Source organism: Physella acuta, unplaced genomic scaffold (genome assembly GCF_028476545.2).
Source record: "Physella acuta isolate Inbredline_101_S28 unplaced genomic scaffold, ASM2847654v3 ptg001984l, whole genome shotgun sequence".
NCBI classification, from domain to species: Eukaryota; Metazoa; Mollusca; class Gastropoda; family Physidae; genus Physella; species Physella acuta.
Window position 1 is genome coordinate 37,379 of NW_026733489.1, and position 23,429 is coordinate 60,807.

A 23,429-nucleotide genomic window follows, 5' to 3' on the forward strand; every position below is an offset into this window, starting at 1 on the left:
TCCATGTCTGCTACTAGGTTAACCTAGCCTATGTCTGCTACTAGGTTAACTACACTAGTCTATGTCTGCTACTAGGTTAACTACACTAGTCCATGTCTGCTACTAGGTTAACCTAGCCTATGTCTGCTACTAGGTTAACTACACTAGCCTATGTCTGCTACTAGGTTAACTACACTAGCAAATGTCTGCTACTAGGTTAACTACACTAGTCTATGTCTGCTACTAGGTTAACTACACTAGCAAATGTCTGCTACTAGGTTAACTACACTAGTCTATGTCTGCTACTAGGTTAACTACACTAGTCTATGTCTGCTACTAGGTTAACTACACTAGCCTATGTCTGCTACTAGGTTAACTACACTAGCAAATGTCTGCTACTAGGTTAACTACACTAGCCTATGTCTGCTACTAGGTTAACTACACTAGCCTGTGTCTGCTACTAGGTTAACTACACTAGCAAATGTCTGCTACTAGGTTAACTACACTAGCCTATGTCTGCTACTAGGTTAACTACACTAGCCTATGTCTGCTACTAGGTTAACTACACTAGTCTATGTCTGCTACTAGGTTAAGTACACTACCCTATGTCTGCTACTAGGTTAACTACACTAGCCTATGTCTGCTACTAGGTTAACTACACTAGCCTATATCTGCTACTATGTTAACTACACTAGCCTATATCTGCTACTAGGTTAACTACACTAGCCTATGTCTGCTACTAGGTTAACTACACTAGCCTATGTCTGCTACTAGGTTAACCTAGCCTATGTTTGCTACTAGGTTAACTACACTAGCCTATGTCTGCTACTAGGTTAACTACACTAGCCTATGTCTGCTACTAGGTTAACCTAGCCTATGTCTGCTACTAGGTTAACTACACTAGCCTATGTCTGCTACTAGGTTAACTACACTAGTCTATATCTGCTACTAGGTTAACTACACTAGCCTATGTCTGCTACTAGGTTAACTACACTAGCCTATGTCTGCTACTAGGTTAACCTAGCCTATGTCTGCTACTAGGTTAACTACACTAGTCTATGTCTACTACTAGGTTAACCTAGCCTATATCTGCTACTAGGTTAACTACACTAGTCTATGTCTGCTACTAGGTTAACTACACTAGCCTATGTCTGCTACTAGGTTAACTACCCTAGCCTATGTCTGCTACTAGGTTAACTACACTAGTCTATGTCTGCTACTAGGTTAACTACACTAGCCTATGTCTGCTACTAGGTTAACTACACTAGCCTATGTCTGCTACTAGGTTAACTACACTAGCCTACGTCTGCTACTAGGTTAACTACACTAGTCTATGTCTGCTACTAGGTTAACCTAGCCTATGTCTGCTACTAGGTTAACTACACTAGCCTATGTCTGCTACTAGGTTAACTACACTAGCCTGTGTCTGCTACAAGGTTAACTACACTAGTCTATGTCTGCTACTAGGTTAACTACCCTAGCCTATGTCTGCTACTAGGTTAACTACACTAGCAAATGTCTGCTACTAGGTTAACTACACTAGCCTATGTCTGCTACTAGGTTAACTACACTAGCCTATGTCTGCTACTAGGTTAACTACACTAGCCTACGTCTGCTACTAGGTTAACTACACTAGCCTATATCTGCTACTAGGTTAACTACACTAGTCTATGTCTGCTACTAGGTTAACTACACTAGCCTATGTCTGCTACTAGGTTAACTACACTAGTCTATGTCTGCTACTAGGTTAACTACACTAGCCTATGTCTGCTACTAGGTTAACTACACTAGCTTATGGTACCTGTCTTCCAAGAAAAGCAGCTGGGGCTACCCAGTACACATTGTTCTTCTCCTCTGGATCATCAGCTTCAAATACGAGCTGGGCGGTGTTAAAGACAGTGTTGACTTGACTGTTTCCAGCATTGGTCACTTGCCAGCCTGACATTTCATTCACCTACAAAAATAGTCAAACAAAATTTGAATGTGACAAAAAATTTTCGTTCACCTACATAAGTGGTCAAACAAAATTTGAATGCAAAACAAAATTTCTCAAAAAAATCACATATCTCTACACCCAGTGAAGAAAAAAACTAAATATTTATTCAGTATCCATCAAACATTTAATTTTTCAAAATTTTAACAGAGCAATGATTTAAAACCTCCTTATGTAACCCCAGCTAAAAACTTTGACCTACCTAGACAGGTGCTAACATAATCTCAGCTTAAACTTTGACCTACCTAGTTGAGCAATCAATTTAATCCTGAGCTAAAAATTTTGACTTACCTAGATGAGCTACCAATTTAACCCTGAGTTAAAAAAGTGACCAAGTTCTCACCTGGTCCCAGCTAAGTCCAGCACTGTCACACCTGGTAGTGTGGCCAAAACAGAAGCACCTGATGCAACCTTTAGGGTTCTCAGCTGTCAGACTGAAGTAGCCGTCAGAGCAGCTTTCACACAGAGATCCCTCCACATTTTCCTGACAAATTTTATACATTTATCACATCAATAAATGACAACATTTTCCTGACAAATTTTATAAATTTATCACATCAATAAATGACAACATTTTCCTGACAAACTTTATAAATTTATCTAATAAATCAGTCAACTTTCTCATTTTCTTAACAAATTTTTATACATTTTTTACATCTAGAAACCAGTCAACTTTCACACAGAGATCCCTCAACATTTTTCTGATAAATTTTATAAAATAATCACATCAATACATGACAAAATTTTTCTGACAAATTTTATACATTTATCACATCAATAAATCAGTCAACTTTCACACAGAGATCCCTCAACATTTTTCTGATAAATTTTATACATTTGTCACATCTGAAATTGTCAAGTTGTCTTACAGATTTAAATCATTAAGTATAGCATCACACAAAGTTTCTTAATATTTTTTAGCGCAATTTCCATTCTGGAGAATTGCGTTTATTAACTCGTCATTTCTGGGAATGGATGGATGAATGTATGGATGTATGAATGAATGTATGGATGAATGTGTGTCCGGGCTTTAAGTCGTATCTCCTCCTCAACGAAGCAATATCGATGACTAGTTCCAAAAGCAATTATGTTAAGCAAGTTACGAGGATGAACATAGGCCATAAAAATTACGGGTTTCTTTCATGGATTTCCCAGAAAAGCCAAAAAAACCTCGAAAAAAAAGCAGTTTTTGGCCCATATCTCGGCAACCAGACCACTAAGCGACTTGAAACATGTACCAATCGATTCCTGCCATAATTTAGAACAATATTGCCGAAGAAAGTTTTCAAAAAAAATCCTTTCGTTCGATCACAAAAATTTTTTTGAATTAATTAAAATTTGGACCGAATTAGTAGGCATTTTTTCCAACCACACCACACGCGTCATCACGTTCAATAGCTGCGCCATCGCGTTCCATGGCTGCGCCATCACGTTCAGTAGGCGCGCAATGGTTTTTAGTCATGTAACTCTATTGTAAATAAAACATGTAAAATACTGAAAAAAATTAATAAAAAACGTTTTGATAACTAACCAATGGTTTTACTAACCCTGCTCTTGATTTACGCTACGACAGAGCTATTTTTAGATAACATAAGGAAATTGCGCTAAAATTGTCACTAGACTTTTTAATTACCTTGTTTTATTGATTCTGTATTAAAATTTAAAATCCAAATGTACAACTAAAATGAAATGTTCTAAAAATCTGTACCTTGCAAATGCACTGTCCAGTTGATGTGTCACAAATTCCAGACTTAGTGCCCTTCCTGTCACAGCCACAATCCTGGCAGTATGGGAAAGTGTGGTACCCTGGCAAGCAAATATCACATTTTCTACCTCCGATGTTGGGCTTGCAACTAGAAGACAAATGTGTAGCCATTGAGAGCTTATGGAGAAAGTTAAGCAATTGATAAAATGAAGTAGTTCTATTTTGTGTTTGTAGGTATATTTAAAATACTCTTCTTTAAAACAAAAATTAGGTGCCTTCTGAAACAATACAACTATACTGGCCTAAATAATAAGTATGTTCAATCTAAATAAAAGAAAATTAAAGATAGTTTTTAATTTCATACCATTTTTGTTTTAAAATTTAAAACCTCAGCAAACTTTAAACCTAACCTCTATTATAAAAAAATTGAACTAAAACTTTTGCCACATTAATGTTTAATAATTGAAACCTACTTAAAAAACAGTTATTTATCCATTCGTCCCCATTTAAGGAGGATGAATTAAAGAGCTAGAAGTTGAGTAAAGATTGAGCAAACATACTTGCACTGTCCAGATATCTGGTCACAGTTGAGGTTTCCGTTCTCTACCCCAGCACTGTTACACCTGCACAGCTGTGGATGCAGCGGTTAGCCATTACAATTTTTACTTAATTCTTACGTTTATCAATGGTAAGAAAAAAATTGTTTGTTATCGATGGTAAGAAAAAAATTGTTTGTTATCAATGGTAAGAAAAATATTTTTGTTATCAATGGTAAAAAAAAAATTGTTTGTTACCAATGGTAAGAAAAAAAATTATGAATCAAACTTTTATATTTTCTACATACCTAATTAAGATAAGAAATGAAATTTGGTGTGTGATATTTTTACCTGACATCCAATTAATGCATCATATCCGTAGGCTTGAGGTTTACAGACATCACACTTGCTGCCCTCAACCAGTTGGGGACAAATACATTCACCAGTAACTTCATGGCACAGGCCATAGGGACAGTTACAAGCTGTGGACAGACAAATGATATCAGTAACATAGGCCAAAAGTTATGGTTGGAGAAACATATGTCTGTGGTTAAATGAGAAATTTTACAATAACAACAATTTTTTTTTTTTTTGTCAGCATTTTTTAAGACAAGCAAAATAAAGCGAAGACAAAAAAATAACTCTGCAACTACAACTGAAATTGTTTAAGAGCTATTGCGAGGTCCCAACCTTTGCAGTTGGGGAAGCCGTAGAAACCAGGTCTGCAAGCTGAACAGGTGCGGCCAATAATGTTCTCACGACACTGGCAGTTGCCACCAAATGAGTCGCAGGTGAAACTTCTGGAACCATCTGGGTTACAGTTGCAGTCCAATGCTCCGTTGTTGAAGTTGGTGGTCAGTGTAAAAGCTCCGTCCTTACAGAACTCTTCATCAGACCTGAACAAATGGGCATTTTTTGTTTTTTTTATCTTTAGTTTTTGTCATAGTTTAAATACCTTATATAAAACCTCATATAAGCCTTATATAAACCTCATATAAAACCTACTACTTAACTAAATAATTAGATTACAGTAAACCTTAAAATCAAACTGTCAAAATATTTACCTGAGTTGAAACCCTTCATCCACACATAAATTTAAAAACTCTCCAGATTTATCAATTGGTTGCACATCCAGTACATCATATTTATATTGGTCTTGTGGAACTATTAGTAGGTAATCCTGTTTCAAAAGTAAACAATTACTACATTATCCTTTGTTAGAGTAAACAAAAATATTTGCAATTAGTAGGTAATCCTGTTTCAAAATAAACAATTACTAGATAATCCTTTGTTAGAGTAAACAAAAATATTTGCAATTAGTAGGTAATCCTGTTTCAAAATAAACAATTACTAGATAATCCTTTGTTAGAGTAAACAAAAATATTTGCAATTAGTAGGTAATCCTGTTTCAAAATAAACAATTACTAGATAATCTTTTGTTAGAGTAAACAAAAATATTCGCAATTAGTAGGTAATCCTGTTTCAAAATAAACAATTACTAGATAATCCTTTGTTAGAGTAAACAAAAATATTCGCAATTAGTAGGTAATCCTGTTTCAAAATAAACAATTACTAGATAATCCTTTGTTAGAGTAAACAAAAATATTCGCAATTAGTAGGTAATCCTGTTTCAAAATAAACAATTACTAGATAATCCTTTGTTAGAGTAAACAAAAATATTCGCAATTAGTAGGTAATCCTGTTTCAAAATAAACAATTACTAGATAATCCTTTGTTAGAGTAAATAAAAATAGTCACATTGAGTAGGTAATACTGTGTAAGAGTTATAAATATAGCATGGAGCAGAGATTGTTTATGCAGATGATTACAACAACTGACCAGCCAAATTTTCCCGCCAGTAGTGCTGTTGAAGACGACTTTGACATCAGTTGCTGTCATGCGTAGGGCGTTGCCCCCAGTGGCGTCAAACTTGATAGTTTCACGACAGCCCACAATATTGGGGCAGTAGATGGGGCTGAATGTACCTGCACACAATGTCATATGTGGATTTCATATGTGGATTGTTAGTTTTTACAGTAACTAAGCTTAGCCAAATCAGAGCCTATACATTATTCACACAAAAAGATCTCAATTAACTGAAAAGCCTATTTTGTTAAAAAAAAATTTCCTATTTCTAGGTTAAGGGTTCAACCTTTTGTTTCCTGAAAATACAGGAAGAAAAGCAAATTAAAAATCAGACTCTTTTACCTGTAAATTCTTTTCCATCCACATACATGGTAATTGGTATGTTGAGGCCAGCCAGACTGGGCATGTAGTAATGGACAACAAAGACATATTGGCCAGGTTTTGTAACTTTGCCAAACAGTGTTATAGGAATCTAGAGGAAAAAACAACACACAAAATAATACTTAAAATAAACAATGTTATAGGAATATAGAAAAAAAAACCACCACAAAATAATACTTAAAATAAACATAAAAGAAATAGAGCTGCATTTTTTATTAACCTTTTCATTTAACTGAAAATGAAACAGTTATATTTTTACAAAGCTGAAAATGTATTTTTACTTATAAGCAAAATTACCAATTTCATTTATTAAAATAGTTGTGTTAGCAAGATCACTAAAATATATTATGTGCTCTTTACTGACAACAGTAACTAGACTTACCACTGTTCTCAATTTTTCTGTCTTACACTGATCTGCCTTGTCATTTTCATGGATTGGACAAAGAGTTTGATCCTAAGAATTTTAAAAATTATAATACTTTTTTTAGTTTTTATTTCATTAAATTTTGTGTCTGAATTAATTGATAGACTTAAAGTTTTATTTTGTTTAAAAAGTTAAATGACCTAGACTTAGAATTTATTGATTCAAAACTTAAATTTACTAGATCTAGAGTTGGTTCTTTCAAAATTTAAATATCAAAAACCTAGGGTTATTTGTTTGAAATTTTATAGGTACTAGAACTAAAGTTTGTTGTTTTATAAGTACAATGTTGTTGGTCCATTAAAATATCATGCACATTCTAATGTCTAGGCCAAACTATTACAAATGAAATATTTAAGTTACCACAAATTTAATTGTGTCATCTAAGTTGACAAGGCCGGCATTTTTGTCATGAATATCTGGAGGTGGCACAGTGGAGATGAGAGCTTCGTTGGGTGACTGCTCAAATTCTATTCTAACAGATCCAACTGGGTGACCGTAAGTTGAAGTTATACACCTGGTAAACAAAGAATTGGGGTTATACAGCTGGTAAACAAATTATTTAGGTTATACACCTGGTAAACAAATTATTTAGGTTATACACCTGGTAAACAAATTATTTAGGTTATACACCTGGTAAAAAAAGAATTGGGGTTATACAGCTGGTAAACAAATATTTAGGTTATACACCTGGTAAAAAAAGAATTGGGGTTATATAGCTGGTTAATAAATTATTGAGGTTATACAGCTAGTAAACAAAATATTGAGTTTATACAACTGGTAAAAAAATTATTGAGATTTTACAGCTGGTAGACTAAATATTTAGGTTATAGACTACAGCTGATAAATAATCCAATCATCTTTCAAGTAGGTAGGTTTTACCATTACTAAATAAACAAAAACTGTTTGCTCTCAAATAGCTGTTTTAAAAAAAAAGCTCTTACACGCCGTTGACTTTGATGCAGATAATCCTTGGCATTATGTAATCATGATTCCAGACAGAGCGTTTTACACCATATACAGAATCCTGAAAAAAAATATAGGTCATTACAAATAAACAAATCCTAAAATCTAAACATAGCTATTTACAAATTCAAAAATACAATTATTTACACCCTACAGAATTCTGACTACAAAAAGAAAGCTTAAAACCATACACAGAATTCCAATGAGAGTTATTAGGTTACTTTAACCCTTTAACTAACAGTAAAACAAAAACAATGAAAGAGTGAACTTACAATAGAAACATCTGTATCTTGCCCTGCATCTGGTGCACTGATATAAATAGAAGCCACCCCTGTGGTTATATTAAAAATAGCCTCAAATCCATTCTGATCCTTGATAACTTGTCGACATAGGGATCTAGGAAATAACATGAAAAGATTGTAGCTTTGTTGATTTTATAACTTGTCGACATAGGGATCTAGGAAACATTATGAAAAGATTGCAGCTTTGTGGATTTTATAACTTGTTGACATAGGGATCTAGGAAATAACATAAAAAGATTGTAGCTTTGTTGATTTTATAACTTGTCGACATAGGGATCTAGGAAACATTATGAAAAGATTGCAGCTTTGTCGATTTTATAACTTGTCGACATAGGGATCTAGGAAATAACATGAAAAGATTGTAGCTTTGTGGATTTTATATTCATTTTGAAATCTCTTCAGCATTATGACAAGAGAAGATAACTATGACCAACCCAAAAGGACAACTGGCGAGAGTGATCTTCCCATCCCTGCTGCCTGCTGTAGTGCGCACTTGAACATCCAAGTCTTTAGAAACATTCTTTGGGTTGTGGTAGGAGACAATGATCAAATACTCATCAGGGGTAGGCACATCCAGGTCAATCCAGAAACCTCTCTGAAACAAGTTCAGCAACAAATAATTTAAAGGCACGGACACATTAGAAATACAATAAAACATATTCGTATCTCTGCTATTAGTCTAGATAAAAAATGTTTTGCTGCAGTGAGTAGAGATATAAAGCTAAAAGCTGAAGTGAGTAGAGATATAAAGCTAAAAGCTGAAGTGAGTAGAGATATAAACCTAAAAGCTGAAGTGAGTAGAGATATAAACCTAAAAGCTGAAGTGAGTAGAGATATAAACCATAAAGCTGAAGTGAGTAGAGATATAAAGCTAAAAGCTGAAGTGAGTAGAGATATAAACCTAAAAGCGGAAGTGAGTAGAGATATAAAGCTAAAAGCTGAAGTGAGTAGAGATATAAACCATAAAGCTGAAGTGAGTAGAGATATAAACCTAAAAGCTGAAGTGAGTAGAGATATAAACCTAAAAGCTGAAGTGAGTAGAGATATAAACCATAAAGCTGAAGTGAGTAGAGATATAAGCCTCACAGGTCTCAGAGCTTCGGTTTCTTTGATCTGCTTAACCCTTTACCTGCTGTTCAGTGATGTGCACTAGTCCAGGTGAGCCAAGGTTGTTGCTCAAAAGCTCGTTAGGATTCTGCTGGGCGTCGCCTCTCATGCCATCCAGCTCCACATAGCCATTTTTTCCCAGACCAGTTGGGTTGCCAAAAAGGTCAGGGTAACTAAAGTGGACACATCTAGAGACAGACAAAAATGAACACATTTAGAAACAGACAAAAATGGACACATTTAGAGACAGACAAAAATAGACACATTTAGAGACAGACAAATATAGACACATTTAGAAACAGACAAAAATAGACACATCTAGAGACAGACAAAAGTGGACACATCTAGAGACAGACAAAAATAGACACATTTAGAGACAGACAAATATAGACACATTTAGAAACAGACAAAAATAGACACATCTAGAGACAGACAAAAGTGGACACATCTAGAGACAGACAAAAATAGACACATTTAGAGACAGACAAATATAGACACATTTAGAATCAGACAAAAATGGACACATCTAGAGACAGACAAAAGTGGACACATCTAGAGACAGACAAAAATAGACACATTTAGAGACAGACAAATATAGACACATTTAGAAACAGACAAAAATAGACACATCTAGAGACAGACAAAAGTGGACACATCTAGAGACAGACAAAAATAGACACATTTAGAGACAGACAAATATAGACACATTTAGAATCAGACAAAAATGGACACATCTAGAGACAGGCAAAAGTGGACACATCTAGAGACAGACAAAAATAGAAACATTTAGAAACAGACAAAAATAGACACATTTAGAAACAGACAATAATAGACACATCTAGAGACAGACAAAAGTGGACACATCTAGAGACAGACAAAAATAGACACATTTAGAAACAGACAAAAATCTACACATTTAGAAACAGACAAAAATGGACACATCTAGAAACAGACAAAAATGGACACCGCTAACCCAAAAGTCTCGAGTTTGAATCCAGATTTAAGTCTGTAGAACAAGCTTTGTAAATCAAGTGTGAAGGAAGTGCCTAATGCTTCATGAGTTGTGTATCTCATTGTGTGTGAGTGAGTGTGTGTTTATTTGGGTAATTGTATGTGTGCGTGTATCTTATGGGCCTCAACTGGTATCTATCTACTTACGGCCCAGGATCTCCAGTCACATTGCAAGGATTTTTCACAGCCTGTTGAACTTGGCTGGCCTCGTAATATCCTTGGGGAATCAGGACAAAGTAGTCCTAAAGGTAACAAGCCAAGAAAAATCTTTTACTGCCTTGTTACAAAAATGGTGAGAAATTTATTTTGAATAAGCTGCCTATTGAAGTGGATTATAATATTGAAAAAAAAATAATCTAAGAGACTTCAATGATTTTTTAGGAATGAATAATACTTTACCAGCTGGACTTGGTCAGGGACTGTAGTGGAGACAATCCATATACCAGGGTTCAGGACAAAAGAGGACTGGGTGTTGCCACTGGACACGGTGGTGAACCTCGGATCCTTTGACTGCACAAAACTCAGTTCCCCAGTCTGGAAACATTGGTTTAAAATTAGTCTTCAGTTTTTAAACTACATCATCAAGAACCAATTTTGATAAAACTTGCATACTTTTTTAATGAATAACTGCCACAAAACAAACCAAACTACATCATCAAGATCCAATATTAATAAAAAGTTTACTTTTTTGATGAGTAATTGCTATAAAACAAACCAAATCACTAAATTTGAGTGTTAAAAATATTGTTTCACCTGGGTGATTTCTGTTGGTGAATCAGAAGTGAGAGTTACTTTCCCTTTAATAAGTTTATCCTCCCGATTAGTGAACCTGTAGATGATCTGGTAGAGACTGGGTGATCGGATGTTGACATCAAGCTTCACTTCAGGCTGGAAGAATTGGGATACAAAAATAAAGCAGTTGAAAATAAAATAAAATGTTGTGGTAGTTATTTCATTGATTACACGGTTCTTATACAGCCACATCCTGACTAGAAGTGGAATGTTGATGTTACCTGTACTTTGGTGAGGATTCCATAACCTCTCCAGGAAAAGTTAGGGAAAATATTTTCATCGTAGCCATATTTGATTCTAGCACCTTCTGGAGTTACTCCGTCTTCAACTTCAAACTTGTACTGATGTAAGGTAGGTACAAAGTTGCCAGTGATGGCCCTGTTAGTTAATACAAAGTTTACAGTTTACATTATTTGTTAATGATAGATAGATAGTTGATACAAATTTTCGATTTTCACCTCTTTTTGAAACCAGTTGATGAAATCAGAAGAAAAAAAATTGGACTCCAAAAGAGTTCATGATCAGGTTAAAGAGATATTCAAAGATGACACTTTTGTTAGAATCTGCCTTTCCTGCCACACTTTTTTCCAGCAACTAATTAACCCTTTAAATACCTATCTAAAAGTGCACCTACTTGTCACACTTTTGTCCAGTGACCCTCTGCTTACACTGACACTGACCAGTGGTTTTGTCACAAGCCATACGCACTGAGCCTCCACGGTCACAGTTGCAATCTGCAGGAGAAAGATATTTATTTTTAGCATTGTATGTTGATGGTAGAACTATCTGTAGCTCTCATAATTGTCAAGTTATGAGACTGATGACAGTAAATATGATGTAATAAACAAAATGTAATAACAAAACTATTGCAGTCATTTTTTAATATATTTTTTTATTTTTTTCAGCAACAGACCTACCCAAGTTATCCTGATATATAAGACTAAAAATATGCATTTTTTTATTTACTACACATCTAAAGAATTTACCAGATAAAGTGTAATTCCCTTACCCACACATCCAAAGGGATTGTTCTCCTGCAGGTTATAGTACCCATCCAGACATCGGTTGCAGTCTCTCCCTCCGACCCTGGGTTTACATTCACACTGGCCTGTTAGCATGTCGCACCGGTTGACCCCAGCCAAGGTTCCTGGACTGTGACAGTTGCATTCTGATTGGTTGAGAAAAAAACAGGGTTTAATCTAAGTTTGACATGCTTTACATGTAGTTGCAACAATAATGATAACAGGTTTAAAACTCTTAACTAATGTTGTAAAGATAATAGAAATATGAATGAAAACAATATTTTTATAAAGTGCAAACCTATAATCTTGTAACAATACAAGTTTATAATTGTTTAAACATTAGTATCTACAGTTTTTTAAAAATAGACATTTACATTATTATCCCTATTTAGCACTGATAGAAAAATCCCTATCCTAACACATTTATCTAACACAAGAGTTGACACAATATTATCCCTAACTAACACTGACACATCCGAATCCCAACAGATGAGACACATTGCTACAGTGACCTTTGACCTTCCTTACCTTCACAACCCCCAGGGTTATTCCTGTTCAGGTTCCAGTATCCCGTCTTGCAGGTGTCACAGTTTCTGCCAATCACCAGGTCCTTGCACTCACAGAGTCGGCCAACCGTGACAGATCCGCAGCCCCCAGCTGGGTAGCCAGGGACAGCTTTGGCCCCATCAGGGTGACAGTTGCATTCTGTGGAGCAGAGCCACACATTGCAGTCAGATTTTGTATACAATAGGGCTGTACTGTTATAGTTTTAGTTCATTGGATAAACCTGAAGTTATTCACTAGCATGGTCCAATGGATTATGGTCCACTTAGATTATGCTGAGTTTAGCCTCCCTTACCTTCACAGTTGGGATAGTTGTACAGGTTGGGACCACACTTGTTGCAGGTGACACCAACAAAGTTGTCGCGACACCGACACTGTCCTGTCACCTGGTCACATGACGCGCCGATGGAGCCATAAACATCGCAGTTGCAGACTGAGGAACAATAAGTCATCTTTAGTAACACAGTCAATACATCTTAAATAACACAGTCAATACATGTTAAATAACACAGTGAATACATGTTAAATCACATGGACAATTGATCTAAAATCACATCAGCTATCATCTTAAATGACATCAGCTATACATCTTAAATAACATCAGCTATTCATCTTAAATTACAGTCTTAATATTTTTTGTGTTATGTTATATGAATGACAAAAGATGGTTAACTTTTTTCTTTATTTGATACAGGTTAAAAAATGGAATGGAACTTACGACTACATTCTGGATACTTGTAGAACCCAGGTGCGCAATGGTTACAGGTGAGACCACCAAAGTTGTTGTGACACAGACACTGTCCATTTTCAGCACAGATGGAAGTCTTAGATCCTGGGCTGGCACATTGGCATTCTACATTTCAATTTACAGTTTTTTGTTGTATAACATTCATTTCAATGAATCATATTTTGTACAACATTTCAATTGAGAGTTTTTGTAAAGAATTTCAATTCACAGTTTTTTATATAACATTTCAATGAATCATATTTTGTACAAGATTTCAATTCATATTTTTTGGTACAACATTTCAATAAAAAAACCTGTGTGGTTAGCTCAATGGTTTTTGAATGAGCTAAAATAATAAGGTACTTTTTAACTGTCAGCTCAAAAAATACTTTGGTATTTAGAATAAATGTTTAATGGATACTTTTCATTAAGTTATTCCAGATTTAGTAATGGCATAAATTAGTTGATTAACTATATTAGGTAAGTTATTTATTATGTGAATAAAATTAAAAGGTTCAAACAAATTAAGTGAAGTAGATATGCTATGTTTAGGTAAATTAATGAAACTTAATTAAGTGCCTAGAAGAAAGAGAGTAGGGCAAGTTTACCTTGACAGATTGGGAAGTTGTAGAACCCAGGTGCACACCTGTTGCACTGACTCCCAGCGTACCTGTCATTACACAGACAGACTCCTGACTCCTTGTCACAGATGTCTGCCTTGGTTCCCCTGCTGTCACAGCCACAATCTGTAACCATGGCAACCACAGGTTAAAGCAGCACTCAACAAATTAGGACAGGTTTGTTAGGACTGAGGAGAATATTCTTCCGAAAGGGAAGAAACTATATTAACATGCACATGAATATTGTATAAGAAAAAGATATATTAAAAACAGTGTTAACGAGCAAAAACATATTTTTATAGGAACAGAGAAACTGGTTTAAAAAGCCAAATTAATGTTTCTATAAGAAAAGAAAAAGTATGTTAAAAGGCTAAAATAACATTTGCTAACATACTCAAGCATTGTGGGAAGTTGTAGAGTTTCTATAAGAAAAGAAAAAGTATGTTAAAAAGTCAAAATAATATTTGCTAACATACTCAAGCATTGTGGGAAAGTTGTAGAGTTTCTATAAGAAAAGAAAAAGTATGTTATAAAGTCAAAATAATATTTGCTAACATACTCAAGCATTGTGGGAAGTCGTAGAGTTTCTATAAGAAAAGAAAAAGTATGTTATAAAGTCAAAATAATATTTGCTAACATACTCAAGCATTGTGGGAAGTTGTAGAGTTTCTATATGAAAAGAAAAAGTATGTTAAAAAGTCAAAATGATATTTGCTAACATACTCAAGCATTGTGGGAAAGTTGTAGAGTTTCTATAAGAAAAGAAAAAGTATGTTATAAAGTCAAAATAATATTTGCTAACATACTCAAGCATTGTGGGAAGTCGTAGAGTTTCTATAAGAAAAGAAAAAGTATGTTATAAAGTCAAAATAATATTTGCTAACATACTCAAGCATTGTGGGAAGTTGTAGAGTTTCTATATGAAAAGAAAAAGTATGTTAAAAGGCCAAAATAATATTTGCTAACATACTCAAGCATTGTGGGAAAGTTGTAGAGTTTATATAAGAAAAGAAAATAGTATATTAAAAAGCCAAAATAATATTTGCTAACATACTCAAGCATTGTGGGAAAGTTGTAGAGTTTATATAAGAAAAGAAAATAGTATATTAAAAAGCCAAAATAATATTTGCTAACATACTCAAGCATTGTGGGAAAGTTGTAGAGTTTCTATAAGAAAAGAAAAAGTATGTTATAAAGTCAGAATAATATTTGCTAACATACTCAAGCATTGTGGGAAGTTGTAGAGTTTCTATAAGAAAAGAAAAAGTATGTTATTAAGTCAAAATAATATTTGCTAACATACTCAAGCATTGTGGGAAGTTGTAGAAGCCATTAGCACACTCTCCACAGTCACGCCCACCATAGCGCTCGTCACACCTACACTGTCCACTTTCCAGGTCACAAACAGTTAACTGGGATCCAACTCTATTGCATTCACAAGCTGTAAACAAAAAGATGAGCAATATTGGACAGAAGTAAACATAAATGTGAACAATATTGGGCTGAGTTATACTGCCAAGCTGTAAAAGAATCAGAATAACTGACAGAAAATTTTTCTTGATAAAATCCAACATAAAAGCAATAAGTGGTTATATTTAAATAATACAAAGCTAATTGAGACTATAATAAAAAAAAACAACAACAAACAAAAACAGTAATTAACAACAGACTACAGTACATAAAAGAACAATTAACAAACGGTGAGGGCCCTCCCTAATTAAAAACAAACTTAAGTCCATTAATTTGAAAAATCCACCTAACCGAAAACAGAAGCAAGTCCTTAAAACCATAACTAAAAAATCCAAAATGAAAAAAGAACTTACGCTTGCATTCAGGGAAGTTGTAATATCCCTGAGCGCACTGATTGCACTTAACGCCATCGTAGTTGTACTTGCAGGGGCAGTGGCCAGTGCCAGATGTGCAGATGGAGTCTTCTGTGCCATTGATGTCACACTCACATGGGATACAATCTGGGTAACCATAGTAACCAAAGTTGCACCTGACAAACAAAGTTTTCAACATCAGTGAATATATAGCTACATATGTTGTGAATACAGTAGTTTAGCTACATATGTTTGTGGCTTTACTACATATGTTTGGAATATACCAGTATAACTACATATGTTTGTGAATACAGCAGTATAGCTACATAAGTTTGTGAATACAGCAGTATAGCTACAAAAGTTTGTGAATACAGCAGTATAGCTACATAAGTTTGTGAATACAGTAGTATAGCTACAAAAGTTTGTGAATACAGCAGTATAGCTACATAAGTTTGTGAATACAGTAGTATAGCTACATATGTTTGTGAATATAGCAGTATAGCTATATATGTTAGTATCTGAGTTCACTTTGGCCACAAAAGGTCATTTACTGGAACAACCATTTCAGTGTTTGAATCTCAGTCTTGTACTCTGAGTGGATATTCTCCTTTTATCTCAACCCCACCTGTCACATATTGTACCTGACACAACAAGACCATATCTATCATACTACACCTTGCTTCTTTCAATTAAACCATTAAATTGTACCTCACACACACCCCTCTCTGTCACAATTAGACCTTACCTGTCACAATTAGACCTTACCTGTCACAATTAGCCATTACCTGTCACAATTAGACTCACTTGTCACAATAAGTCATTACCTGTCACAATTAGACCTTACCTGTCACAATTAGACCTCTATGTTAACAACCACTTAGACCTTACCTGTCACAATTAGACCTTACCTGTCACAATTAGACCTTACCTGTCACAATTAGACCTTACCTGTCACAATTAGACCTTACCTGTCACAATTAGACCTTACCTGTCACAATTAGACCTTACCTGTCACAATTAGACCTTACCTGTCACAAGCCAGTCCAGCATATTCTGGCCTACAGAGGCATCGTCCACTTCCTTCTTCACACTCTCCAGTAGAAATCTTTGGGTCACACTCACAAGCTGCAGCAAATATGGAACATTACATTAACTCATTGCAGACCAGCAAAAATACTTTAAAATTGAAACAGTACATTAACTCCTTGCAGGTCAGGAGAAATAATTAAAAATTTTGACAGTACTTTTACTTCTTGTAGGCCAGGGAAAACAATTTGTAATATAACATCATCTCTATACAAACTGCCCCTGAGTAGCTCATTTAAGGAAAGTTTATCTTTCACTTACGTCTGCAAGCATCTGTTGCATTTTTAGCCACATGATAGGGCCTGTAGTAGCCAAAAACACACTGCTCACAGTTGATTCCCATTGTGTTGTGCTACAATAGAAAAAAACAGATCAGTGTTAATAATAATAATAAAAGGGATAAAGGGGTAGTATCCAGATTTAGTATTTTAGTTATGAGAGTTATTTCCCTTCCTCGATTAAAATATTGTTATCCCAAGTATAAATAAACAGCAGTGTTTTACAGCCAATATGTGGACTTACTTTACAGTTCTGACAGACACCACCCCCATCGTAGTTTCCATGGATATCAATGCTAGATCTGTTCCTAGCAACCTCCTCATCATAGACGCAGTCGTCAGCATGGCCATAACACTCACAAGCTAAAATGTGACAATAGGATTAGCAGAACTATACACATTTTTAATTGTATTACTTGTTTTAATACTAAGTTAGTCCACAAAAGAGTGACTTACATTCACACATGAAAATTGAGTGAGATATCAGTGATTTCACACATGTAAAATTGAGTGAGATATGAGTGACTTCACACATGAAAATTGAGTGAGATATGAGTGACTTACATTCACACATGAATATTGAGTGAGATATGAGTGACTTACGTTCACACAAGAAAGGCTGATCCACAAGAGCACTCCTCCATTTTTTCTGTGGGTAGCCAGCACAGCACCTCTCACAGCGTTCCCCGCAGGTGTTGTGGATACAGCTACACACCAGCTTTGATGTGGTTGGGTCACGCACGTCACATGACTCGGCGTGGCCATTACACACACAGCGACCTCCGATGTTGATGTCCTTGATACTGTAGTAATACTGACAACAAATTTTTTTAAATGTCAATCAATATAAAATTTAAAAAACAAAACAAATTATAATACATTTTACATAGATTTTGATAGGGATTTTTAAACTATTTTTATTATATGTTGTGTTCAGTCACAGTGAATCATGAATGTTTCCGTATTAAAAAATCTCAGGATTTATTACATGAACTAGATTAAAGCTATGTACCACAACAGTAAACCAATGAGAAAATAAATGTTATTTAAGTTAACCAATCAACAGGAGTAATAATATTTAAATCAACATTGAGCCCAATGATTGGATAGTTAACTTGTGTGGTTGGGTACAGGGTGAATGAGAAAAAAACTGTTGAGTTAGTTGTGGCTGACTGACCCTTCTGGTGACTGTTGGGTCTTGTCTGGCTATAGCCATCAAATGTCCAAGCAAGGTCTTGGTGCGGAGCAGCGCCAATCGGATATCTGTAGCTCTCGTCCACTCTTGCAGCTCATCAGCGTAGGTAAAATTGTGGGCATTTGGTCGTCCATTGACAAGGGAAACAACAATCTAAGACAATGAAGGGAATATGTAAAATTGTGAGTATTTGGTCGTCAAGACAATGAAGAGAATGAGAAAGTGTTTAATGCCCACTCATGGAATGGTTTAAGTATGATAAAATTGACTACAAATTATTACGCTGTTTACCTATGTATTCTGTGAATGAATTCTAATTATTGATAATGCTATGATATTCATTTTAAAAGTGACATCTAGTTGTTTGATAATTATAGAGGTAAAATGATTAACTTAAAAATAAACATTTGCATAATCTTGAAAAACTTTAAACAACTTCAATAATGAAGGTTTTCTGGGCATTAACTCTAAATTGTTGAAGGAATTTTTGGTCATTAACTCTCCTATTATGGAAGGTTTTTAAAAAATATTACCTCTCCCATTATAGAATGTTTTATTTGGACATTACCTCTCCATTATTTAAGGCTTTATTTGGACATTACCTCTCCATTATTGAAGATTTTATTTGGACATTACCTCTCCATTATTGAAGATTTTATTTGGACATTACCTCTCCATTGTTGAAGGGAACGATCTTGGAGAACTCAGTGGAGCAAATGATCTGTGTGTCTGAGGTCAACCTCTCATCTGCTCTTGTGTTAAATAAGTTGGAACAGTCACTTGGGTTCTCTGCAAAATACTGCCATGGCAACCAGGTCTTTCCAAAATCTTTGGACCGTTCTAGAATCCAGACCCCAGGACGGGGGGAGTTTCCCATCCTGATGTACACGTAGGCCACATGGAATTCCTGAGATAAAAAAAATTTCACATCATTACTAAATTATGATGATAATTGCGACATAACTTTTACTTTAAGTGGGTGTTCTATGTCTAATATTAGATTTGAATAAAATTAAGCTATTGGGGAATAATACTATTGATCTGTCAAACACTATTTCAGCATAATCTTTACCGGTTTGTGCCCAAGAAACTCGTAAAAGTATATAGATCTAGAGATCTATTAATATTTTATATAAATTCTATTTTGATCGGGGGGGGGGGGGGGGCGCAAAGATGCCAGCAAGAAACTGATGAAAACGTGGTTCAGTTAGAATTTAAATATAGAAAGATCTAAATTTTACACCATAAATTTTTATCTTATTTGCTGGACTATAAAATCTAGTTATTATTATTCTGGATGTAAACCTGTATGGTCTACTCTATCTATACTTATAGTCTATAGTCACAATATAGACATAGTGTAGTCTACCGAATGATGATAAACTGTGTGAGTTTTATTTCGAATAAAAACTATCGTTTTATTGTAATTTCGCTTTTCTAACAAGCAGCCGTCGGTACATTAGTGATGTACCGTTAAAACCAGCAGACAATGAAACCATGTTATTCAAACACTCGGGGTCAACGAAGCCAACTTGAATAGACCAACTTGCCGACAGACCCGCGGGTAAATATTGAAGTTAAGCTTAGACATTCGCGCCATTTTCCTTTGAAATTAGGTCGCCTTGGATCAAATGGGAAGAGGGGAAGGGTCGACGCTTTTAAGTGCTCTAAATCTGGAAGGAATCTAAATAGACAGACGAGTCTAATTTTAAGTAGACTGAGTATATTTAAGGTACGTGACAAGAATAGAAAATGGGGGATTGATGAAGCCCTACATTTATATCAAGCGACACTCTGGGAATGAATATCGCATATTTGTTATAATGGTTAATTAAAAACATGGCGCTTGACTTGGAAATTGGTGGGGTCGGTCTTATGAACGTTGGTTGGGGGGGGGGGGGGTGCTGCAATTGTTCTGCAATTGTATTTAAATGAATGTTATTGTTTGCCTGAGTTAATGTTTTTTTTATGTTTATGTAGATCTAGGTTCTTCTGAACCTGGCTTGGCACCAGTTCGGTTTTGTTCACCAGCTTTTAGTATTGGTATGTACGGGGTCTGGGAATAGCAGTATACACGGGGCATAAGTAAACACAGGGCAACAATGGTCAGGGCACCAATGGTCAGGGCACCAATGGTCAGGGCACCAATGGTCAGGGCACCAATGGTCAGGGCACCAATGGTCAGGGCACCAATGGTCAGGGCACCAATGGTTAGGGCACCAATGGTCAGGGCACCAATGGTCAGGGCAGAAGTGTTATGAACATGTTGGGCATCAGCGTTTTTGTAGGGGCAGCATTCACTGGGGGAATGGGGGGGGGGTCAGTATTAACGGGGCAGCATATGTCATAATGGAAGGGCAGTATTAACAGGGCAGTAATATTTATAGGTCCTCGCAGGAGAGCAATACTTTGATACCCGACCAAGCTTATGCGAGATCATATTATGTATAATACGTATGTGCAGAAACGTGTACACCATTTCAATAGGAATCAAGATTTTTTTTAATGCACACAGCGGCAGGTTCAAAGGTCAAGATCATGTGCTGGTGAGCAAGTTATTAGATGTGTAGCCAGTGAGTTCTAGTCGGCTTTATCTGGGCGCGAAGTGGCAACACAGATGGAGGGGGGGGGGGGAGCGAGGCAGACTGTGCACATCGTGTCTTGAGAGGGGGCAGGTAAAGTGGGGCGCCCCCACCCCTCCACCTCACACGTACATCAACACACGAACATCCCGCGAAGATAAGTGAGCCGCGGTTGGCTAAGTTGAACGAACTTTAAAGTCTGGCACAGGGGAAGCTACTCGCACACACGGGAGATTACTCACACAGGGGAGATTACTCGCTTTCTGCTGCTCATCGAGAACCATTTCGGAAACACGTCCGGAAAGATTTTTAAATAATTTGAGATCACGTGTTTGGAAACTGACACTATGCAAATTTCGCGTCCTTATTTAAAATAACGTGCAGCGTATTTTAGTGGCTAATTAAAAATTTTAATTATTTTCGCCGGATGATGTTTAATTCCCCAGCGTGATATACCTACATCACGACCACACACAACTCCCCCCCACCACGGCCACACAAAACTGCGCCCCCCCCCCCACACAATACGATGACACAATACTGTCCCCCCCCCCCCCCGCCGCCGCACGACAAACTGTCCCCATTTCACACCACGACCACACAAACTGTGTCCGCCCCCCCCCCCCCACACCAGGACCACACAAAACTGTCCCCCCCCCCACACACACCACGACCACACAAACTGTGTCCGCCCCCCCCCCCCCCACACCAGACCACACAAAACTGCCCCCCCCCCCCACACCATGACCACACAAAACTGCCCCCCCCCCACACCACGACCACACAAAACTGTCCCCATCCCCCCCCCCCCCCCCATGGCCCCACAAAACTGAGAGCTCGGCTGTTCTTGGTCCAGCTGCTTCTGTTGACCTACATCTCTGGGAATTCATTAATTACCGCCACGCCCATTCCTTTGTTGCTTGATTTGCCTGACCAGCGATAACCCTCTCACGTTAGTTAGGATAACGGTTAATTAAGATCGTAGAAGAAATACTAAAGCCGTGCTCTAGTCGGACACAGAGACACGAGTAACGCTAAGCCCAACCTAGAAAAAAAAAGGCCGTTAGCTCAGAGAGATTTTGTTATTAGCGCTGGGAGCAGGCGTTGTGGAAAAATAGATTTGGAACTTTTATTTTTCTTAAGCGGCACTATGACGACCTATGCTGTTTTATTTGCACTGCCGATTCAAAATACGTTTTAAAAAGGCACAATATGCTTTACAAATAATTTGTAAATTAAATCCGAATGCGAGGGGAGTCTGTGTCGTCGGGTCGTAAGCTCATGGTTGCTTAAAGTTTAAGTACAGAGTTTAAATCCAAAGCAGGTAGGCTCGATATCTGGGGACAGCAACCTTATTAGGCGAGAAAACTCCTAAATAAAAATAAAATGCTGCTTTGTAGGTTGTTCTAGGTTGGACAAAGTCAATGATCGCAAATCAAATAAACCGGGAGTGATCTCCCCTAAACTTTCTCGAATATTCTTATATAAAATAACAGGGGATGGGAACTCGGGCTATAGACATGATTTTCAATCCATTTTAAATACTTAAAGTTTTAAAAATAGAATAAAATCTCGTAGACAAATTAATTGCACACCAAGTGAACGCCAAATAAAAAAGCGCATAATAGTGCGCAATATTATTAGTACTTTTAAAATTTACATTAGTTTTTTGAGAAATCGGAAGTAGCGTAAATTACTACTTCCAGTCAACGGAAATTACTCAAAATTTTACAGAAGGTAGAGAATTAGATCTTTTACTTACATGTGAAATTTCATTTATCTATCTGAAATAGTACTCAAGTTATAGGCTTTTGAAAAATTCAAAGTAGGAAAAGTACCACTTCCGGTTATCGAAATCGCTCAAAAGTTGATACGGATCTACGATTTTGATAAAATACTTATATATGAAATTTCATCAACCTAGCTGTAACGGTACTCAAGTTATCGTGTTTACACACGGACAGACAGACAGACACACAGACACCACAGACATACGGACAGATTGCAAAATTATGTTTTTCCGTATCAGTGAGGTGTAAAACGTCGAGATTTGTAAAAATCTCGATTTTTTTTTTTTGCACGATTACAAGACTTTCTCTATAGGCCCTACTTCGTATATACGAGAAAGTAAAAAGAAAAGCAGGATGAAAACACATAAATGGCGGCTTTACTAGTTGACACATAAAACATAATTGTGTTGAAGGAAATCCCACCCAACTTTACAACTAAAAAGGAAGAAGAAGAAATTCTAATATGTTCAGAAAAATAGGAAACACTTTAAAAAAGAATAAAAGAAACCCGTTTTTCATTTATAAAAGTTTTTGTAAAAGAGATGAACAGACAATTTTAGAATGTCGAATATTTAAAATTCTATCTGTCGTTATTATTAAATTGTAGAGGCTAGGTTTACGTTAAGGGCTAGGGTTGCGTTAACCCCAAGTTTAGCTTTAAGGTAGCGATACTAGTAAATGCA

The 23,429-nt window shown here is 36.1% G+C and overlaps 1 protein-coding gene across 1 annotated transcript; it reads right to left on the minus strand.

Annotated features, from left to right (window-relative positions):
- Positions 1 to 1,771: 1,771 nt before the first annotated feature.
- Positions 1,772 to 21,240, minus strand: LOC131931524 (laminin subunit alpha-like). The gene is made up of 35 exons (XM_059288350.1): positions 21,185 to 21,240; positions 20,449 to 20,674; positions 19,045 to 19,281; positions 18,357 to 18,527; positions 17,783 to 17,993; positions 17,424 to 17,542; positions 17,163 to 17,253; positions 16,844 to 16,940; positions 15,816 to 15,991; positions 15,296 to 15,433; positions 13,981 to 14,118; positions 13,364 to 13,498; positions 12,941 to 13,078; positions 12,610 to 12,786; positions 12,069 to 12,227; positions 11,694 to 11,793; positions 11,281 to 11,437; positions 11,021 to 11,155; positions 10,667 to 10,801; positions 10,415 to 10,509; positions 9,279 to 9,444; positions 8,584 to 8,744; positions 8,120 to 8,243; positions 7,826 to 7,908; positions 7,245 to 7,398; positions 6,843 to 6,914; positions 6,422 to 6,551; positions 6,053 to 6,198; positions 5,278 to 5,393; positions 4,904 to 5,109; positions 4,565 to 4,695; positions 4,238 to 4,308; positions 3,681 to 3,825; positions 2,316 to 2,456; positions 1,772 to 1,933 (listed from the first exon to the last, which is right to left on the minus strand). Exons 1-35 carry the CDS (start codon positions 21,238 to 21,240, stop codon positions 1,772 to 1,774), a joined length of 4,899 nt encoding a protein of 1,632 aa, XP_059144333.1.
- Between the last annotated feature and the right edge of the window lie 2,189 nt (positions 21,241 to 23,429).

Excerpts from the sequence above, each read along its gene's own strand:
- LOC131931524 (XM_059288350.1), bottom strand. The coding sequence starts at position 21,240 with ATGGTTCTCGATGAGCAGCAGAAAGCGAGTAATCTCCCCTGTGTGAGT. Across the intron at positions 17,543-17,782 it reads TCAGCCTTTCTTGTGTGAAC|CTTGTGAGTGTTATGGCCAT; the intron begins GTAAGTCACTCA and ends GTCACATTTTAG. Across the intron at positions 9,445-10,414 it reads GTGACTGGAGATCCTGGGCC|ATGTGTCCACTTTAGTTACC; the intron begins GTAAGTAGATAG and ends GTCTGTCTCTAG.